The following is a 19488-nucleotide window of genomic DNA, read 5'->3' as shown; positions in this document are numbered from 1 at the left end:
ATATTTGTATGTTTTGCTATTGTATGTTTTCACTGTCTCCTGTATGCAGGCAGAGTGCCAAGAGCAGTCAGAGCCAACATATCTGTTTCTGTGTGTTCGTGTAGGTTGGATCCCAGAGACCGTGGAGGAATGGAAGCTTCTTCTACTCCTTGTACAGAACAAAAGCACAAAGCCAGCACCCCAAAAGTCACCAAATGGGAACTTCAGTGATGGGCCTTCCCCTATCAATGTGGAGAATGTGGCACTGCTGTTAGCTAAGGCCATGGGTCCAGATCGGGCCTGGTCACTGCTACAGGAATGTGGCTTGACACTTGAGCTGTCAGAGAGGTTCACCAGAACCTGTGATATCCTAAGGATTGCTGAGAAAAGACAGAGGTAATACCTGTCTGTCATGCCCTTTCCATAGGTGGTTGGGGAATGTGGACCCCTAAAATTTTCAGAGGTGGATGGGACTAGAGAGATTATCTAGTCCCAACCCCTCACAACAGAGGAGGAGACTGAGACTCACCTGTTGATTAAGCTGATTAAGGGAAGAGGCTAAAGTATTATTTTATTCACAATCATGTTTGGATTAATGTGAATGAATACCCAAATCTGTGCGCCAAGTTCTTTAAGAATATTATCAGTGCCCTGGCCGGTTTGGCTCAATGGTAGAACATCGGCCCGCAGACCAATGAGTCCCAGGTTCAATTCCAGCCAAGGGCATGTACCTCGGTTGCGGATCCTCCCCGGCCCTGGTCAGGGTTGTGAGGGAGGCAGCCAGTCAATGTGTCCCTCTCAAGTCGATGTTTCTTTTTCTCCCACTTTCTCTCCCTCTCTCTCTGCCTGAAGATAAATAGAAAAATATCCTCGGGTGAAGATTAAAAAAAAAAGACTATTGGTACCAAGTACCTAATTGTCTCAATCAAGTTTTTTGTTTTTGTTTTTATTTTTTAATTCTGGTAAAGTACAGATAACATAAAATTAACTATCTTAATCATTTTTAAGTGTTTGATTCAGTAGTGTTCTATGTATCTATATCATTGTGCAGCTCAATTCTAGAGCTTTTTCATCTTACAAAATTCTCTACCCGTTGAGTAATAACTCATTTCCTACTCTACCCAGCCCCTGGCAACTGCCATTCTACTCTCTGTCTCTATGATTTTTACTATTCTAAGTACCTCATTTATTTATTTATTTATTTATTTATTTATTTTTATCCTCACCCGAGGACATTTTTCGATATTTTGTTCAGATAGAGTGGGAGGAAGAGAGAGAGAGAGAAACATCGATGCGAAAGGGACACATCGAGTGGCCGCCACCCACACGACCAACCAGGGCTGGGGACAAACTGCAGCCGAAGTACATGCCCTTAGCGGGAACCGAACCCAGGTCTCTCTGGACCGCAGGTGGATGCTCTAACCGCTGAGCAATACTGGCCAGGGCCTAAGTACCTCATTTAAATGGAATCACACAGTATTTGTCTTTTTGTGACTGGCTTATTTCACTTAGCGTAATGCCTCCAAGGTTCATCCATGTTGTAGCAAGTGTCAGAATCCCCCCTGCCTTTTTTTTTCCCATTAATCTTCACCTAAGGATATTTTTCCATTGACTTTTTTATTTTTATTTTTTTTCCTTTATATCTATTTTAATGGCCAGGAAATGGTGTAGAATAACTGCCAAGTCACATAAATTAACTTTCTGTTAATTTCTGTGGATCCTGGAAAGAAATCTCTCAGTGGATGCAAACCTGCATGTGAGTTTTCATCCATCATTGTCTGGGCACATGACTGAGCATGGTCCATGGACGCATCTTTACATTGTCCAGAAAAAAAGGCGGCTGCCTTTTTTTGGCGGGCTTCAGATATCCTTCTGTCTCAACATTGGGCTCCGGTCTTGGTCTTGAGTGATAGGGATTCTTCAGCAAAGGTTGGTTCGTTTTCACTTTGGTGACCTTGGACAGCTCTTCCAGGTCAGGTCGTACCCAGCCCAGCTTGTCCAGCACACACTCGTCAAACTTTGCCTGCTGTTTGCGACATCAACGAAATAGCTGCTGGCCAGAATAATCTATGCAGATCCAGTATTCTGTAAAAGGTTCTGCACAGTGACGCTTTATCTGCCTGAAGAACTCTAGAGCACACTTATTGACAAGCTTGCCTTTCTCTAGACACCGCCTGGGGTCTTTCTCTTCCCAGCGGCACAGTATGAACTCATCGTTGGGTTTGTCACACTGAGTGCCATAGTGATGGGCCGCAGCTTTAAGCACAGCAGAACTGACTTTCACCTCCTGCACTTTCAGATCCTCCACTGTGGGCAGCTCCACTATCCCCAGCATGATGTCAGTAGCCCTGACTCGGATGAGGCAGCCGCAGCCACATCGCCTCTGTCTCCTTGAACTTCCCTTTCGACCGCCTGACTTTTTTTTTTTTTTAAAGAGAGAGTGGAAGGGAGGGAGGGAGGGAGAGAGAGAGAGAAAAAAACAGCCATGTGAGGGAAAGACATCAAATGGTTGCCTCCTGCATAACCCCAACTGGGGCTAGGGAATGAACCTGCAACCCAGGTACATGCCCTTGACCAGGAAGCAACCTGTGACCCTTTGGTCAGAGGGCCAACACGCCAGCTGCTGAGTCAAACTGGCCAGGGCTCCCTTCCCTTTTTCAAAGCTGAATAATATTCTGTAATATGTGTATACCACATTTGTTCATCCATTTACTTAGGTTGCTTCCACCTCTTGACTATTGTGAGTAATGCTGCTACGAACATGGTTGTACAAATGTCTCTTTGAGACCCTGCTTTCAGTTCTTTGGGGCATATATACCTGGAAGTGGAATTGCTGGATCATATGGTAGTTTTATTTTTAATTTTTGAGAATCTGTTATACCATTTTCCATAGAGGCTCACCATTAACACATGTGTTCCAGTTTCTCTACATTCTTGTCAACACTGGTTATTTTCTGTTTTGTTTTGTTTCTACTTTTATAATAGTTTTCCTAATGAGTATTAGGTGGTATCTCATTGTAGTTCTTATTTGCATTGCTCTAATGATTAGTGATGTTGAACATCTTTTTCATATGTTTGTTAGCCATTTGTATATCATCTTGGAGAAATACCTATCAAGTCTTTTTATCCATTTTGTTTCATTTTTTTCTTTTAAATCCTCACCGGAGGATATTTTTCCATTGATTTTTAGAAAGAGTGGGAAGGAAGGAGGGAGAGGGAGAGAGAGAAAAACATGTGAGAGAGAGACATTGATTGGTTGCCTCCCACCCAATCTCGACCAGGGCTGGGAATCAAACCTGCAACCCCAGGTATGTGCCCTTGACTGGAATCAAACCCAAGACCCTTTGGTCCACAGGCCAGCGCTCTAACCACTGAGCAAAGCTGGCCAGGGCTTGCTGATTTTCAATCACATTGTTTGTTTTGTTGTTGTATGAGTTTTTTTTTTTTTTAATCCTCACCCAAGGACATTTTTCCATTTTTTGTTCAGGTAGAGAGGGAGAGAGAGAGAGAGAGAGAGAGAGAGAGGGAGAGAGAGAGAGAAACATTGATGCGAAAGGGGCACATCTAGTGGTTGCCACTCACATGACCAACCAGGGCCGGGGACAAACCGCAACCGAGGTATGCGCTCTTAGCAGGAACCAAACCTGGGTCTCTCTGGACCTCAGGCCAACGCTCTAACTGCTGAGCCAAACCGGCCAGGGTGAGTTTTTGTTTTGTTTTTAATATTCTCTATATTAACCCTTTATTAGATATATGATTTGCAAATATTTTCTTCAGTTCTGTAGGACAGGATGCCTTTTCACTCTGTTGATTGTCTTTTGATGCATAGCGTCAGTCAGCTTTCTGGATCTTCTATTTGTGTTGTTGAAAGTTTTTTTTGTTTTTTGTTTGTAAAGAATGAACAGTGAGAAAGAAATTTACTTGTTTCTTTTCTTTGGGATTTCAGAGCCTTGATACAAAGCATGCTTGAAAAATGTGATCGGTTTTTCTGGTCTCAGCAGGCCTAGTGGAAGAAGATTCAATAGGATATCATGACATTTTGAGAAAAATGGAATCATGCTTCTGAATCTTACAAATGCATTTATTGAAGGAGAGACACCACCTGAAAAACCTGCCACCTTATTGGGAGTACTTTGGCCAGTGTCTATAAACTCTGTATTTATGGCTTATCTGTGGCCTCAGTGTTTCTCATCCAGAGTTGAATTTTGAAAGGAATCAGTCCTTGTTTACCGATATGAAGTGTATTGGAATCAGAATGAGTGTTGACAGTCTGCAGTCCTTATTCTGAACAACAGTGTTATTTATTCCTTGCTTATGGATTGCGGGATCAGATATTTCTTATTCCAGTCACATTAAGACAAATAATATAATTGACAGGAGTTGAATTCTTTTTATATCTTGTTTGGGACAGTTGAGAAATTATTGAAATATGACCTGGTGTAGTGGAATTAACATATGAAAGAAGTAAAACACTGCAGACTCAAATGAGATATTTAAATGAAATGGCCCCATATTTAATTTGAGCTCATTTAAAATATGTTTTATCCAGTATTTGACATTTTCTAATCTTAACCTATATATAACTGACTAATTCATTACTGGAAATGTTTTATCTCTGATCTTTCCTAAACAGTGAGTAGTTCAAAGAAATCATGCACTTTTAGAAAATATTTTTTAAGTCACAATAAAGGAAGGCTAAGTACTAATAAAGACTGAAGCAAGTACTTATATTATTTAAGCCAATTACTAGATTGCCAATTGTCAGGCTCCTGTACATTTACACAGCATGTTATATTAATAATAAATGTAAAATCTGATTAAAGTTTTCATTTGAATAGACTATAGACATGAAGTTTATTATGAACAATTTGCAGGAGGGTGTTGGGTAGACTCAGTGTGGAGTAAGCAAAGTGTTGGGTACATTGAATGATTCTTTTTTTTTTTTTTCAGTTATAACACAGCCAGAGATCCATAGACAAAATTGCTGTCATACTTTCACACGATATGTGGGTATGATGTGACCAGATGGGTTAAAGAGATGGTCAGAGAAAGGAGGGTTTACAAAGCTGCTTAGAGTTTTGAGAAACCTAGTGATCTTGGTCAACAGTGTGTGGTGGTGGTGGTGTGTGTGGTGTTTCCCTGTACTGAGCAGTTCTCTACCGACTTGGGGTCCTACAGTGCAAATCAGTTCTCACACTGCCTACTGGGAGATGGCATCAGATTCTGTTGGTTAAGGGATGTTAATCGTGGCGTCCGGCTGGTGTGGCTTAGTGGTTGAGCGTTGACTCATGCACCAAGAGGTCACGGGTTCGATTCCCACATGCCCAGGTTGTGGGACCCAATCCCCAATAGGGGGCAGCCAGTTGATGTTCTCTCTCAACGATGTTTCTATTTCTCTCCCTCTCATTTTCTCTCTCTGTAAAATCAATAAAGGAAAAAAAGAATTAAAAACAAAAACAAAACTTTGTGGCCAGAAGCTTTTCTGAAAGAAAGGGTAAGTTGAGCTATGTGTTCATCAGAAAAAGGACCAAGTCCTGGGACATATAGTCCAAACCACCAGCAGCAGGGCAGGATGGAGAAGATGAACTTGTCCGAAGTCTTGGAGCTGACCAGCGGCTTTTTTATGCAGTGGTTTGGGGAAGGAAGATGTAAGTAGTTTTGTTTTGAAAGAATTTCCATTGGATAGAAAACGGGTGGGACAATGTGAAGTGAGGGCAGTTCTAGGATAGTTGCATAGTCCTTAGGAAGAATTGTTTACTGCTTCCAGTTTGGTTGTGGACAGTAGTGCAGAAAGTTTATGCCTAAGCAGGGTGCAGTGGTGTCCTGTAATCCACTATGGTTTTTTAGATAGCTGCTAGGAAGTTGATTCAAAGTATACATTCAGAAGTGTGAATAGTCTTTAGTTAGTCTCTGCTTATAGCTCTTACTTAAGTGAATAACTCCAGTTGTCTCTTTGTCCTACTCTCTGGCCAACTGTAATTGAATTTAGATATTTCAGAATTTTTCCCTTGTCAGGGCTCAGTTCCGTAAGACTGCCTTCCCCTTCAGACACCAGTCACAGTCCAGGTTGCTAACCTTGCTTCTGAGTGACTGGCTATAAATCAGAGGTTCCCACAATTCCCTCATTGGGTTTAATTTGCTACAGTGGCTCACAGAGCTCAGAGAAACTTTTTGCTTACTAGATTACCAGTTTATTGTGAAAGGATATAACTGAGGAACAGCCAGATGGAGGAGATGCATAGGACAAGGTGTGAAGAAAGGGTGAGCAGCTTCCATGCCCTCTCTGAGCTCCGCTCTCTCTGAATCTCCACATGTTCACCTAACTAGAAGCTTGGAACCCAGTCCTTTTGAGGTTTTATGAAGGCTTAATCACATAGGTGCAATTGATCAAATCATTGGTCATTGGTGATTCAACTGTCTTCCAACCCCTCTCTGATCTCTGAACGTGGGGTGTAGGGTGGGGCGAGGCTGAATCTTATGACCCTCTAATCAGGTGGTTTTGTCCACTGGCAACCAGTTCCTAGTATTAGGTGCAGTCCAAAGTCTCTCACTCACCAGTTAGGAAATTTCGAGGGTTTTAGGAGCTCAGTTTCAGAAACAGGAACCAAGTTTCAGTTTGGTAAAGAGCAGAGCCCACCCTTCACTGTCAGCTTTTGTCATTACACCGTGACTGTCCAAAGACAGCCCAGAGGAAATCTCAGAAGAAGGAGACAGCCTGACCTGGCACAACCATGCTGTCATTTCCCAACAGACGTTTCTAGGGCACATTACAGCAATCCTCATTTACCAGAAGGGTAAGAGGGAAATTTATAGCGTAAAAATGTCACATCATCAGAAATCATTTTACAAGGCAAACAAATTTTTAAAAACTCCTCTTCAGTTGAGTATTTACATTTGAACAGTCTACCTGGATATTAGGCAGTGTTTTCAAATACAACTTGTATCTCTGATGTGTGTAAAAATGCTAGACAGGCTGTGACATGGTTGTCTGACTCTTACTTTTGTTTGTACACTTGGCTGCTGTTTAACAGGGCTGCGAGGTAGCACAGTGGCAGAGAACTTGGGTTCTGAGGCTGATTGTCTGGCTTTGAATGTCTGCTCTGACTTTTCCTATCTAACTTTCGGAAGTTATTTTTGCTTCTCTAAGTTTCAGTTTCCTCATCTATAAAATGGGGATAATATTAGCACCCACCAAGGGTACTCTGAGAAATAAATGAGATAATGAATGTGAAGCATATAACAGAGTGGCTGGCACATAGAAAGAATGAGGTCAGAGCTACCTAGTAGTGGCCATTAAATGAGACTAAATATAGTGCATAGTACCTGTGACATGCTGTAGGGCTGATAAATGTTAGCTGTTGTTTAAAAGGTTTAGAATATCATCGTTTCACCCAGTAGGGATCAGACCCATGTAAATTGTTTTGTATAATTCACAGAAAATGGGAAAACCAAAGTTGAAGTACATAACTTCCTTGCACGTATTAAATTTGTCACTGTCTTGGTCAAGGCTCAAACCTTATAGTCATCCTTGCTACTTCCCCTTCTCAGCACTCCCTGCTGTAAAGAGAAAACCGTAGCCATGTCGCAGAGATTGAGCAATCGTCACGCCACACCAAGGGTAAGCAGAGCTGCAGAGTGGTGGCTGAGAGCAACACTAATGTCTGAATTTTTTATCACATCTTTTAATTGAGCTGACAGTCTGATCAAAAGGGGGGAATTGTGAAGAGAAAACACAGGCTCAGAAAGGCTTCACTCAGGCTAAAAGCACATGCTGCCAAACCTAGATTTAATACCTGATTGAATTGTACTTTCAACCTCTCCCAGAAACACAATCTTTTTAAAAAATATGTTTTTTTATTAATTATTTACAGAGAAGGGAAGGAGGAGAGAGAGAGAAACATCGATGTTAGAGAGAAACATTGATTGGCTGCCTCCTGCACACCCCCTACTGAGGATCGAACTCACAACCTGGGCATGTGCCCTGACCAGGAATTGAACCGAGACCTCTCAGTCCATGGGACGGTGCTCAATCCACTGAGCCACGCTTGGCTGGGCCAGAAATGTAATCTTGATCAGCTAGTCTGGAATTTTCTGGTTAACACTAAGGAGGTCATCTGTCGCTGTGGGTCCTTTCCATCCCCCATAGATAGAAGAGGCAATCTGCATGATAAAAACCCCTCCTGATCTCTTCCCCTAAAAAAGATGTCCTGACCCTCAGTTGAAGTTTTTTGTTTGTTTTTATTCATCCTCACCTGAAGATATTTTTTTTCATTGATATTTCCATTGATAGAAAGAGTGAAAGAGAGGGAGGGAGAGAGTGATAGAGACAGAGGGAGAGAGAAACATCCATGTGAGAGAGACACATTGATTGGTTGCCTACCAGGGTGGGGCCAGGGGTGGAACCTGCAATCCAGGTCTGTGCCCTAAACTGGTAATCGAACCCGTGACCAATTCGTGTGCAGGCCGATGTTCTAACCACTGACCCACACCAGCCAGGACTGAATTTTGTGTTTTGACTGTGTCGATTACTAGATAAATCCTCTCAATGCTATATGCTGGTGTTCTCTGTTGGTCCTATTTTTCCATTCTCTATTGCCACCACCCACATTCCCATTAGTTCTTGTCCACACAGCAGACTTAAGACGTACTTCACTTCTAAACACTGCCTTCCCACTGCCACCTCTCAGTCTCAGCACATAACGTGTCAGCAACCTTAAGTATCATCTAGTCCGCTGATTGGCAAACCTGCTACACATCAGAATCACCACGGAGCTTCTTAAAAATATAAGTGCCTGCCCTGGCTGGTTTGGCTCAGCGGTTAGAGCGTAGGCCTGCGGTCCGGAGAGACCCGGGTTCGGTTCCCACTAAGGGCTCATACCTCGGTTGCAGTTTGTCCCCGGCCCTGGTTGGGTCGTGCAGGTGACAACCACTCGATGTGTCCCTTTCACGTCAATGTTTCTCTCTCTCTCTTCCCTCCCACTCTATCTGAACCAAAAAAAAAAAAAAAAAGGAAGAATGTCCCCGGGTGAGGATAAAAAAACTACGGGTGCCAAGGATACTGCCAGATCTGGGACCTGTAGGTCCAGGGACTCATTTAGTCTGCCTCAGCTTGCCTCCCACATTGTTCCTGGGTTTACATGTAGGGTTATCCTCCCCTAAAGATAGACCAAGGCCCCTGAGAGAGAGCTTGTCTTGCTGTCCTGGAACATTAGCTGGAGATCCACTGTCAGAGTCCGTGTCCTCTTGAGGCACAGCCTTGGTCATGCCTCTTCCCAGTCAGAAGCTTTGGGTGACTCCCCTCTGCTCTCAGAATACAGCCCACATCCTTGGCTTTGGGCTTGGCATTTAAGGCATCCTTGGCATGGAGGGCATTTAAGGCCGTTTATGACCTGTTTCCAGACGTAGTTTCTCAGTTTCAGAGCCCAAGTTTGCCTCTCATCCTGGGTTCTCAGTTTCTCAGGCCCACTGTGCACGTGGTCCTCTGGCTGTGCCCCTGCTCAACCCTGACATGCCCTTTGCCCCAGAGCCCAACTGCTGAAATGCCACCACGGTCTGTCCGATTAGGTTCTGCACATCGTTTTGTTTATTTTTGGTTTGTTTGTTTACTGTAAAATGCACATCACATAAAATCTACCATCGTAACCATTTTGTGGCAGAACAAGGGGCTGGACTGTCCCCTCCTGTCATGAGCAGTAACTTTAGAGTGAGGCCAGGGCCACAGCCAGCGTCTCCCACCCCTTTGTGAGGAAGAAATCTGGGTTCAGTAAACGCCCTGAATAACAGCACAGACTTCCAGAGCTGCTGTGCCGAGAGGACGAGCCTGGAGTTTCCAGTCAGCCTGGGCTGGGGAGCAAATAAGAACACAGCGCGGCTGGACACGTCCCACCGGGAGTTCTTCCAGGGCTAAGGAAACGCTGACCAGCACAGCTCTGTCCACAACACAGAGGTTTTCCCGGAGGGCGGTTCCCGTCTTGCCCAGGAAATCCATCATTCCAGACGGGTGACCGAACCTATCTGAGGATTCAGGGACTGTGTTCCTCTGGCGAGTTAGGCGTATTCACATCTGACGCCAGAGGCAGAGCCTGGCTTCACTGACACAGTCTCGGCGTCTCACTGCCCTGGCCGTGGAGCTGTCCCCAGTGAACTGCCCGCTGCGCGGCCTGGGGCCTGTAGCTGAGCCCCAGCTTGGATGAATGCCCTGCTTTCTCTTGTGGAATTCTTAATAGTTTCTGAACAAGGGTCTGCACACTTTTACTTTGCTCTGGTACCCACGCATTCTGTAATGTCCTGGCTGCCACCGGAGATGTGAGGTGGAGCCCGAGGTGTTGCATTTCTGACGGGACCCCGGGTGGTGCCGAGGCTTCAGGTCCCTGGGCACCCTCCGAGTAGCAGTGATCAGTCTGAGGTCTGGTAGAACAGAAACTTGGAAGGAATCTGAAAGACACTGCAGAACCCAGGCCCCTGTCAGGGGATTACTCACCACAACTGTTACATGAAGCATAAATTTCTGTGTTTCGTAAGCTGCTGTACTTTTCCCCTAGGAGTTTACCCTTAATTAACTAAAGGCAGTGACGTAGAACCGTTACACAGCTTGTTCTGTTCTCAGCTTATTTAAACTGGAGTAATTTTGGAGGAATGGCTTTCTGCGAGGTGTGCCTGGGCACTGGGCTCCAGCTGGGCCAAACACCCGCTCCGGTTCTCTGGTTCCCTCCTCCCAGGCGGTGGGTGCTGCTTGGAATGACCGTCACGGTCTGGGGACTGGAGGCTGAGTTTGGGATTAGAGGAGAAGGTGCTCAGACGTGCAGCCCAGAACAGGCAGTGCAGCCCAACCTACTCGGGTTCAGCTCTGGAGTTTGGGCCAAACCCTAGCTAACAAACAGTTGCTGGTCATTGCTAGAGAAACTTACCTCCTCTAGCAACCTTGTAGCTCATTGTCCTTGGATCCCCTAACCATAATGGCCATCATTTTACTCTAAGTTTACTCCAGCTTCTAAGAAACTGCTTCTTTGGCAGGAAAACAAAAAGAAGTTATTTTAAGGAAAATATTATGCGGTGTGTAGCAGATACAGTCTTGCTGCAAGGAATGCCACCCTGTCCCTGAGCCTGTCATACATAGCCCCAAGCATGGCCTGTGCCTTCCAGAGCTCTGGGCTCCAGACCACATGCCTCTGGGGGCTCTGTCTGTGTGGGATCACAGGGTTCACGGCCGGCTCATTTCACAAGGCCATGGTATTTACATTTCTTTGTCCTTCCCAGGTGTAACCGCCCTCTCCTCTCTTGGCTAAGCAATGTATTTTTCTCTTTTTCCTTTTATTCTCAGCCTGAGATTCCATCAGTCCCTTCATTTCTGAGTGAATATACTATGTCCACACCCTGGGGAGGCTTGTGTTATTCTCCACGCTTTAGAAAGGCACAGGGTATGGTGCATCAGACGAGGCTCTGCACCCCCTCAGACCTCTGGCCCCTCACTTTCTCCAGCCACTGCTACAGTGGGGAGTTCCACGTGGCTTTGATCCTTCTCATGCCCACGCAGCCTGGCAGCACCTTGCGTTGAGTCGACTCCATGACTGTACGTCATGCTCAGGGAAACTCACTGGGCGCTCAGGTGTGCACAGCAATGACATGTCCGCAAGTGAACATAGGAGGGCCCACCCTTGGCAATGGAGATGGGAGCCAGTTGATCGATGCTCTTACCTGACTCCCGGGGTAGTGCCGAGGCACTTCTTACTCTGCTCCTCCCCCGGTTCCAGCCCCAGCTCTGGGGCCCTTACTCGTGGCCGGCTCTGTAATACGTGTTCATGCTGGCCTTGCTCTTGTCCTGTGTTACTGCCCAGTCTCTCACTACCGCAAATGACGTATGGCAGTGGCCACACGTCAGAATTCACTGGTCTAACCATGAAAAACTGCGTCTGCGGGGATCGGGTGAAGGTAACTGAACTGGTCGGCGAAGGGCTGTGGGAGCTGGAAACTGCCCCCGAATGTGGTGCGTGTGTTGCTGGGAAGGCTGTTTGAGGAGCAGGATTTTTATCTGAATCTGCATTCAAAGACAGTGGGAGCCAAGATGTGAGAAATGAATGTGGAAGCCGTTTCTTGGGGAGAATGAAAGGAACCTTTGCCGATGTCTTCAGGTTAGGGGCTGGTGTTGCAGCGGCCAAGATATCACTTGCCAGACTTCTGGGATGAGGCTCCCAGAGGGGCCACTAATGGATGAGGCTTGGAAGCAGAGCAGGGGAGAGGACACAGCTGACTGGGGAGTCAGGAGAGGTAGACACAGCGAGGCCTGGGAAAAGCACAAAACTAACCAGAGAGGCCTCAGCATGAGAAGTGAAGGTGGTGGGAGGGGTCGACACCAAGTTGCTGAGAGCCCAGGTGGGAGGGAGGCCGGGCACTGGGAGACCCCTTTTGTCAGTCTCCGCAGGTGAAGTGAGACAAAGCAGTCAGTGACTTGAGGAGGGAGGGTTTGACATAAAGAATTACTAACTAATAACAGGAGATTGGTTTCTAAGGGATAACAGATACAGAAAGGATTAAATCACAAAGCTGAGATTTAGGTTTTGTTGGAAAGTATGTGCCCACTATATGGAAGAAGTTTGCTGGGTGCTACTAGCTAAAGTTGACAAGCAAGAAACTAGAGGATCCTGCAGTGAAACTGTCTGATTAGGGGAAGGGTTGGCACAGGGTGTCTGCCCTGTAAGACACTGGGATTGTGTCCCCTACACCAAAATACACAGGCACAGGCTCAGCCTTCGTGTGGATGTTCATCCGTCACCCCTTGGTACTAACAGGCAATCCTTATAACAAAGAATAACACACAGTTTTTAACATTCAAACTCTTAAGCATTTATTAGGCAGCTATTATGTGCCTCTGTCAGCATCTGGGGATGTACAAGTCAATGACTCCTGTCCCTGACCCCAGGGGCTCACAGCCCCGTCTCCTGGGAGCAGAGTGAAGATCAGTATTTTTTGGGCAGGCCAGCAGGTCTGTAGCGATTGGGGTTGTTGCCTCTCCGGCCCCATCTGTTGGCTTCCTGGTCAGCCCTCGAGTCCCTCGTTCCATGGCCGCTGGATCCGTACTTAAACAGGTCAGTGAATCTCTGAGAACCCTCTCTGGCATCGCTGGAATGGAGGAGGGCAGGTAAGGGGCGAATCGGGGGCTGATGAGAACCAGCCCCACACTCCGAACTCTCCCCTTTCCTAGGGATTAATGACTGAGGGGAGCCAGGAAGGAAACTAAACACTGACCCTGCCCAGGCACAGCCCACTCAGCCCCGGGGAATCCCCACACATTGGGTGGACAGCACCCATAGGGGAGGGTGGGAATCACCCATTCCATTAGCCTTGCTCCGGCTCTGTCGGAGCCCACTCTGGGCATAGGGGCAGGGTTGGCAAGAGGAGGACGGGCCACAGTCTCCAGAGGAAATTTCCATCCGGGGCCACCAAGCTCTGCTCACCTGTCCTGCATCCCCAGGAGCCCAGGTACCTGATCACTTTAGCAGCCCAGGCGCCCCCTGGTCCCCTTCGTGCAGCGTCATAGTTCCCCCGGGCATGGAAGTATTTGTCTGCGTTTTTGTAATTGGCTTCTCTCATGTCAGAGTAGGCTCTCCACATGTCTTTGGCCCCTGGGAAGGAAGGGAAAGAGTGAAGTGAAGGTTATCACATCTTGGCATAATAGAGGAATAAAAGTTTCCTTCCCATTGATTCTAAGATTTCAGTTATCGCAAAGCCCTTGGAAATTATATTGTCAGGAAACACATATTTCTTTATTTTTCACTTCTTTAGGTTAATGTTATGAAAATCACATTTCTTGCCAATTTTATTCTGTTTCTCTCCATTCTAAGTTCTGCTGCTACTTTGTTCTGGCTGTGCGATGCGCGTAAAGGAGAGGTGGGATGGTCCTGAAGGGATGTGAGGTTGTACAAGGAACCTCCGCCTGGAAAGGTGCAGGGAACCCCTGACTGAGATGTGAGAACAACGGTGATTCTGAGGTTCATGGGCACAGTGCCCCCAACCTAGTCAATGGGAGACATTCATCCCTGTGAGCAAAGTGAGGACAACTGGTCCTGGGGACATCGGAATGTCTGGGCACATTTGACACCTGGGCAACTGTCGGAGTTCAATACAGGTGATAAAGGTGCTGTGTACCCTACAAGAGCTTTTAAGAAATGGGGTAATAGATGCAGAACAGGGGCAAGTGAACCACCCGCTCTAAAGTTCAGTGTCCTCCCAATAAAAGGGGCAAGTATTGCCTCTCTCAGAAGATCTGAGAAAATTCTGTATAATGCCGAGAACATTCTAGGTGCTCATTGTACCATCACTTCTCTGGTCCTTAGAAAGGGTGGGACCAAAATAAATGAATGAATGAATGAACGAATGAATAAATAAATTAATTAATTAATAAAAAGGGAACTAAACAGAGATGAAGATCAGGGAGTTATGGATGGAAGGAGTCTAATCAAGCTAGAATAAAATGGCAAAGATTTTTTAAAAAATTAAATAGGAAAAGGGCAAAATGTACAGTTGAAATGAGAGCTTATGTGATACCTCCATGAGATAAGACATGTCCATGCATTTATTCTTTCTGGTGTTCAGAAAGATAGCTTCGTTGAGAGGTACAGCATATTTACTCTGCGTTACTGATTTAAATAGATTCTCGGAGTCCAGACTTGCAGAACAAGTGTTTCAGAAATGCCCGACACATTTTGTCACTCGTGGGCAGCAAACCTGGAGGTGGCGATTCCCAGGATGTAGTGTGCATGACGTCAACTGGGGTGCTCAGTAAAGGCTGAATTTCAGCCTCAACCCAGAAATGGTCATTTAATGAAGGGGTGAGTGCGGACCCAGACATCGGCATTTCACAAAGCTCTCAGACCCCAGTGATTCTCGTGCCTGCTGTCTGGAAGTTGTGAAGTTATTCAGACGATCACAGAAAAATAATGACACAGTAAGATTCTATGAAATGAACACATTCTTGCCACTTTACAATGGGTATATAGCTCTTGCTGTCAGCTTCTGGCCAGGTCTCAGCCCCAGCAGAATCATCAACATGCAGTTCATTGTGCCTCTTATTGTAGGGGAAGGTGCTCTAGAGAAGTTTCTTTCAAAGGCACCATATCCCCACATTTGTCATTTGCTCAGATAAAGAACAGAATATGTGTTCACAAACTCCTCACTCTTCCACGTGCAGTCTTGTCTGGGAGGCAGTCTAGTACCGTGGTTAATAGTAAGGTTTGGGGAGCTCAGCAACCTGGGTTATGTCCTGCTCTGCTTCGGGACTTTGTCAGGTATCTGATCTCTCTGTGCGTTAGTTTCTGTTAGGGGGTAATGGTAGCTGCATTGCAAGATGAAGGAATAATTCCTGAGGCTGAAAACATGTTTATTCATACATGGAAATCTCTTATACCAGTGCCTAGCAGGTGTTAAAAGCTCAGTTAACCTTGGTTGTAAAGACTAAGTGGGGTGGAGTGTGGGAATACACTCTACAAGTTTGATGCACCCACTTCATGGCTACCTGAGACATAGAATGGAGCTGTTCCTGATTTCCCACTAGGGGGCTGTAGAGCCCAGTTTGTATTTAGGGAACGTGATGGCTGCGTCTAGATCTCATCCACACTTGTGATGAAAGTTGGGGCTTAAACCTAATGTGGCCTGAGACCTGGGGGTCCCCACAGAAGGATGCAAAGCTGGCCTGAAAAGGCTGGGGTTGGGAGAAGCAAGACAATCTTACATACAACTAGAAGTAAATAAGTCCTAGAGATCGAATGTACAGTGTAGTGAAAATAGACAACAATATTGCATTCTAATCATACAACTTGCTAAGAGGCTAGATCTTAATTACTCCAACTACTAAAAAGCAAAGATAATTATATAACATGATTGAAGGGCTAATTTTCTCTACAAAGGCAGTCATTGCAATTTATAGATGTATTAGTATGTTATATACCTTAAATCTACACAATGATATATATCAAATATATTTCGATTAAGAAAAAGTCTGAGGAAGCCCTGCCATGAAAACGGATTCTTTTCTACCCACTGTGGCCTTTGCCCAGTGGGGATGTGGACTCTGCTCAGGTGAATCCTGGGGGAAGCCCGATGCAGCCTCCACAGCCTCCGGTCCTTACCTTGACCAGCTTCCCTGAGGAATGTGCCCCATCCTTGGCTGCTGACACCCAGGACCAGGGAGCAGAAAACGACGATCATGGAAAGCTTCATCGTGCTGTACAGTGAAGGAGACACACCAAGAACAACACATTTTACTTGGTTTGGTTTATTTTTTCCCCAAGGGGTAATGTTGACCCATTCTTGTGTTCCAAAGATAAACCCAACACAGTTATATATATAAATATATGTAGAGAACATACAACTGTGTGTGCATATATGTGTATGTGTAGATAGATGATATAGTTAGAATTCCAGAGGCTCTAGTTCTCCATTTGCTTGTGTCTCGCTACAATCCCCGTGACTTCTTGGGTGAGAGACAGACTGCAATGGGCTTTTGTATAAACCGATTTCCATTTCAGTCATCCCCTCTCAGCCCTGAAACCCACCTGGACAGGCCTTTTCCAAAAGACATTTAGAAGTCAGTGTCCACTATACCTCTCTGTAATATGAGATGAGTTAATCTATAAATATTGGTAGGATGCTTGCTGTACCCATTACTACCTCACACAGAAGAAGCATATGACAAAATCTCTACCCCGAAATATTCACGTCTAGTGAATGCTAATTGTCAAAACAATAGACACAGGAAAGATGCAGAGAGCTTGGGAAAGCACAAGAATGCTGGCGGGGAAAGAGAATCCGCAAAGAAGAGAACTGGAGGAAAGTTCTAGCACCTCACCTTGGCTGTCTGGTGCTGCTGAGGCTCCTGGTGAAGCTGCCTGTGCCGCCTGCCTGGAGGACGTGCCTGGTGCTATATATGCTGATGCTTTGCTCGTGGGACCAATGGGAAGATGGGTTTGAAGCAATGCATTGAGATGAGGAAATTCCTCTTGGTCAGAAACCAGCATCCAGAACACGATGTTTATTGTTCACACACATCTAAGTTTCCCAGATTGTGCAACCTGGCAGCTCTCAGGGATGGAGCAAGTTGGGATTTTCTGCCCATTTTCACTCTTACACCTGGTGAGAAAGTTTGCTTTTCCCCTGCACAATAATGTGCTGCCATTTGCGGTTAAGGGTAATCAATATTAAAAAGAGATTTGACTGAAAAATGTGAGAGTACAGAGCAAGTGGAACAGCAGAATGGTCTCCATTGCAAGGGGACAGTGCAGGATGAAGCCGGGACCCTAGGGTGCAGGAGGAGGAAAGGAAGCACCGACTACCCCGGAAAAGAAAACGTCCAGCACCCACGTGGTGTGCACTCTGCCCTGGAAAAGGGAGTCCTCCAGACTCAAGTGTGCTCATGATCTGTTGCTGTGAAAGGTCCCAGTGGCAGGTTATATGTGGAGGTTCCTGTAACCCGGGAATGTTGAAGTGTAGTGTAGAAGCTTGCCATAACATCGTGCAGAAATGACACCCAGGACATAGCGACCATCTCTGAAGTCTGTTCTGTTGTAGTTGTTATAAAAAGTGCTGTGTTAGGAATAACTTTGGTAAATACAGTTTTTTAAAAATACGTGTTTTTTTTGGTCTTTTTTTATTTTTTATTCTCACCTGAGGACATTTTTGCATTTATCTTCAGATAGAGCAGGAGGGAGAGAGAGAGGATGAGAGAGAGAGAAACAATGTGAGGGAGACACATTGAGTGGTTGCCACCCACACGACCCCAACTGGCCCGGGGACAAACTGCAACCAAGGTACGTGCCCTTAGCAGGAACCGAACCCAGGACTCTCTGGTCCGCGGGCCAACGCTCTAACCGCTGAGCCAAACCGGCAAGGGCTAAAATTATGTTTTATTGATTTTTTAGAGGGAGAGGAAGGGAAAGAGAGAGAAACATTGATGTGAGAAAGAAATCGAACCCGCAACCTGAGCACGTGCCCTGACCAGGAATCGAACCAGGATCTCTCAGTCTATGGGATGGCGCTCAATCCACTGAGCCACACCAGCTGGGCAGTAAATACAGTTTTTATTATCCTATCCAGTTTTTATTATGCTATTCTTGCAGCTGCAAAAGCAGAGTGAATGTTTTCTCTTTTTTATCATGAGGGAACTTCTTTTACCTGACATTAGTTGGGGTTACAGTTTTCAAAGCCAACTGCTGGAATCACATGGCTAACCCTCAAAGATATGCAGGCTTGAGAGGAAACAGAAGCTACAGAAAAGGAAAGATTAGAGAATGATTGCGAACAGAAGGGATATGGCCACAGAAATTAGTGCCATCCTTTTCCCTTTATCTTCCTTTATATATTTTGACATGTGACCCTGGTCCACTTATCAGTTTTTATTTTGTTAATCTGTATTAATGTGGATGCATTATTTATGTATACGTGTGTGTTTGCACCGTTAGTGTTGTTCTGGTTTGTGTGTGCGCGCGAAGAGTGACAGAGGCATACATGTAAACTGTATTACGAATAGACACATGCTGCTTGTCTGTATCTCTACATTGGAATCCCAGTCGGGACAGGCACTGGGTTGTTGGTTTTTTCTACCTTTCATTATCAGTGCTTAGGAAAACGCCTAGAACATAGGCTCAATGAATGAACAGGTTCTTAGCTAAAGACTCAGGTTCCCTGGAGAAAACTATAAAAGAAGTATAAACACGTAAGCAAAAAGCAGTACTAATTTCATCAACCTAGATGGGGGGAGGCAGTGGGGAGAGTTTCTGCAGAACCTTCCTGTTTGGCCTCTAATCTGTGTTCTAAGTGTGTGACATTTATGAATACGTGAAGACAGTGGTGTAATACCCATCATTTTATAGTCTGCTTTTTCACTTAACAGCTTCTCATGATCATGTGTCCAGGTTACGACCCATACTGCCACAAAGTTGGCAGCAAAACTGAGATTCAAACCTGGTCTGTTAGGATTGAGCACGTGACTGCTTAGCCATCCTGAACTCAGCAGCATCATAGCACATCAGCAAATAAACATGCACTGTAATTGAATTCAATTATGTCCAGTACTTACTAGCTTAATAATAACTCTCCCAGTGCAGTGTTACCTGCCTGAGAGCACTGACTGTGTCCAATTCCCTGCTGTATTTTCAGGACCTAGCACTGTTCCTGCCACATACTGGGAGTTCAGTAAATAGATGTTGAAAGAGGGAATGGATATGGGAACAAGTTTTGCAAGCATCTTTATGAGAAAGGAAAAGAGGGTGGGTATTTAAAAGGTTCTGTGTTAGGAGAGAGGGATAGAAACATGATGTGAGAGAGAAACATCACTGGGCTGCCTCTTGCATGCCCCCTACTGGGGACTATTTTTTTTTTTTTTTAAAGTTCTTTGTTAGACTACTTGGTCAGTAAAGGAAGGTGACAGTGCATTGCGACTCCCTCCAGGCCAGCTCCTTCAGGAACAAGGCTCACTGGCCCAGCCTGCAGGTCTTGTCAATGTTCCCAACTCTTTCAGCA

General features: G+C 45.4%; 2 protein-coding genes and 1 pseudogene across 7 annotated transcripts in view; 1 reads left to right on the top strand and 2 right to left on the bottom strand.

Moving 5' to 3' along the window:
• HPS5 (HPS5 biogenesis of lysosomal organelles complex 2 subunit 2) overlaps window positions 1–4963 on the top strand; it is a 40425-nt gene extending 35462 nt beyond the window's left edge. For 3 of the 6 annotated variants that reach the window (XM_036258646.1, XM_036258650.1, XM_036258652.1), the window contains 2 exons: window positions 105–375; window positions 3926–4962. In XM_036258646.1, the coding sequence (XP_036114539.1) occupies window positions 105–375; window positions 3926–3986 (332 nt within the window). In that variant the 3' untranslated portion in view covers window positions 3987–4962. Of the gene's footprint in view, window positions 1–104; window positions 376–3925 lie in introns of those variants that run through there. The other 3 variants (XM_036258647.1, XM_036258648.1, XM_036258649.1) reach the window with 2 other exon arrangements.
• Window positions 1795–2329, bottom strand: LOC118628006 (annotated as a pseudogene).
• Window positions 4964–12836: 7873 nt separating the features above from the next.
• Window positions 12837–16988, bottom strand: LOC118628630 (serum amyloid A-2 protein-like). Its single transcript, XM_036259589.1, is given in 5 exon segments — window positions 12837–13095; window positions 13460–13598; window positions 16101–16195; window positions 16820–16859; window positions 16862–16988. Coding segments are annotated over 5 exon segments (564 nt in total). The 3' UTR covers window positions 12837–12932.
• Window positions 16989–19488: the final 2500 nt, after the last annotated feature.

This window comes from Molossus molossus, unplaced genomic scaffold (assembly GCF_014108415.1).
Source record: "Molossus molossus isolate mMolMol1 unplaced genomic scaffold, mMolMol1.p scaffold_m16_p_13, whole genome shotgun sequence".
Classification (NCBI taxonomy): Eukaryota; Metazoa; Chordata; class Mammalia; order Chiroptera; family Molossidae; genus Molossus; species Molossus molossus.
Note: the sequence above shows the minus strand (reverse complement) of the source record. Positions and strands in the feature narration are given on the sequence as shown.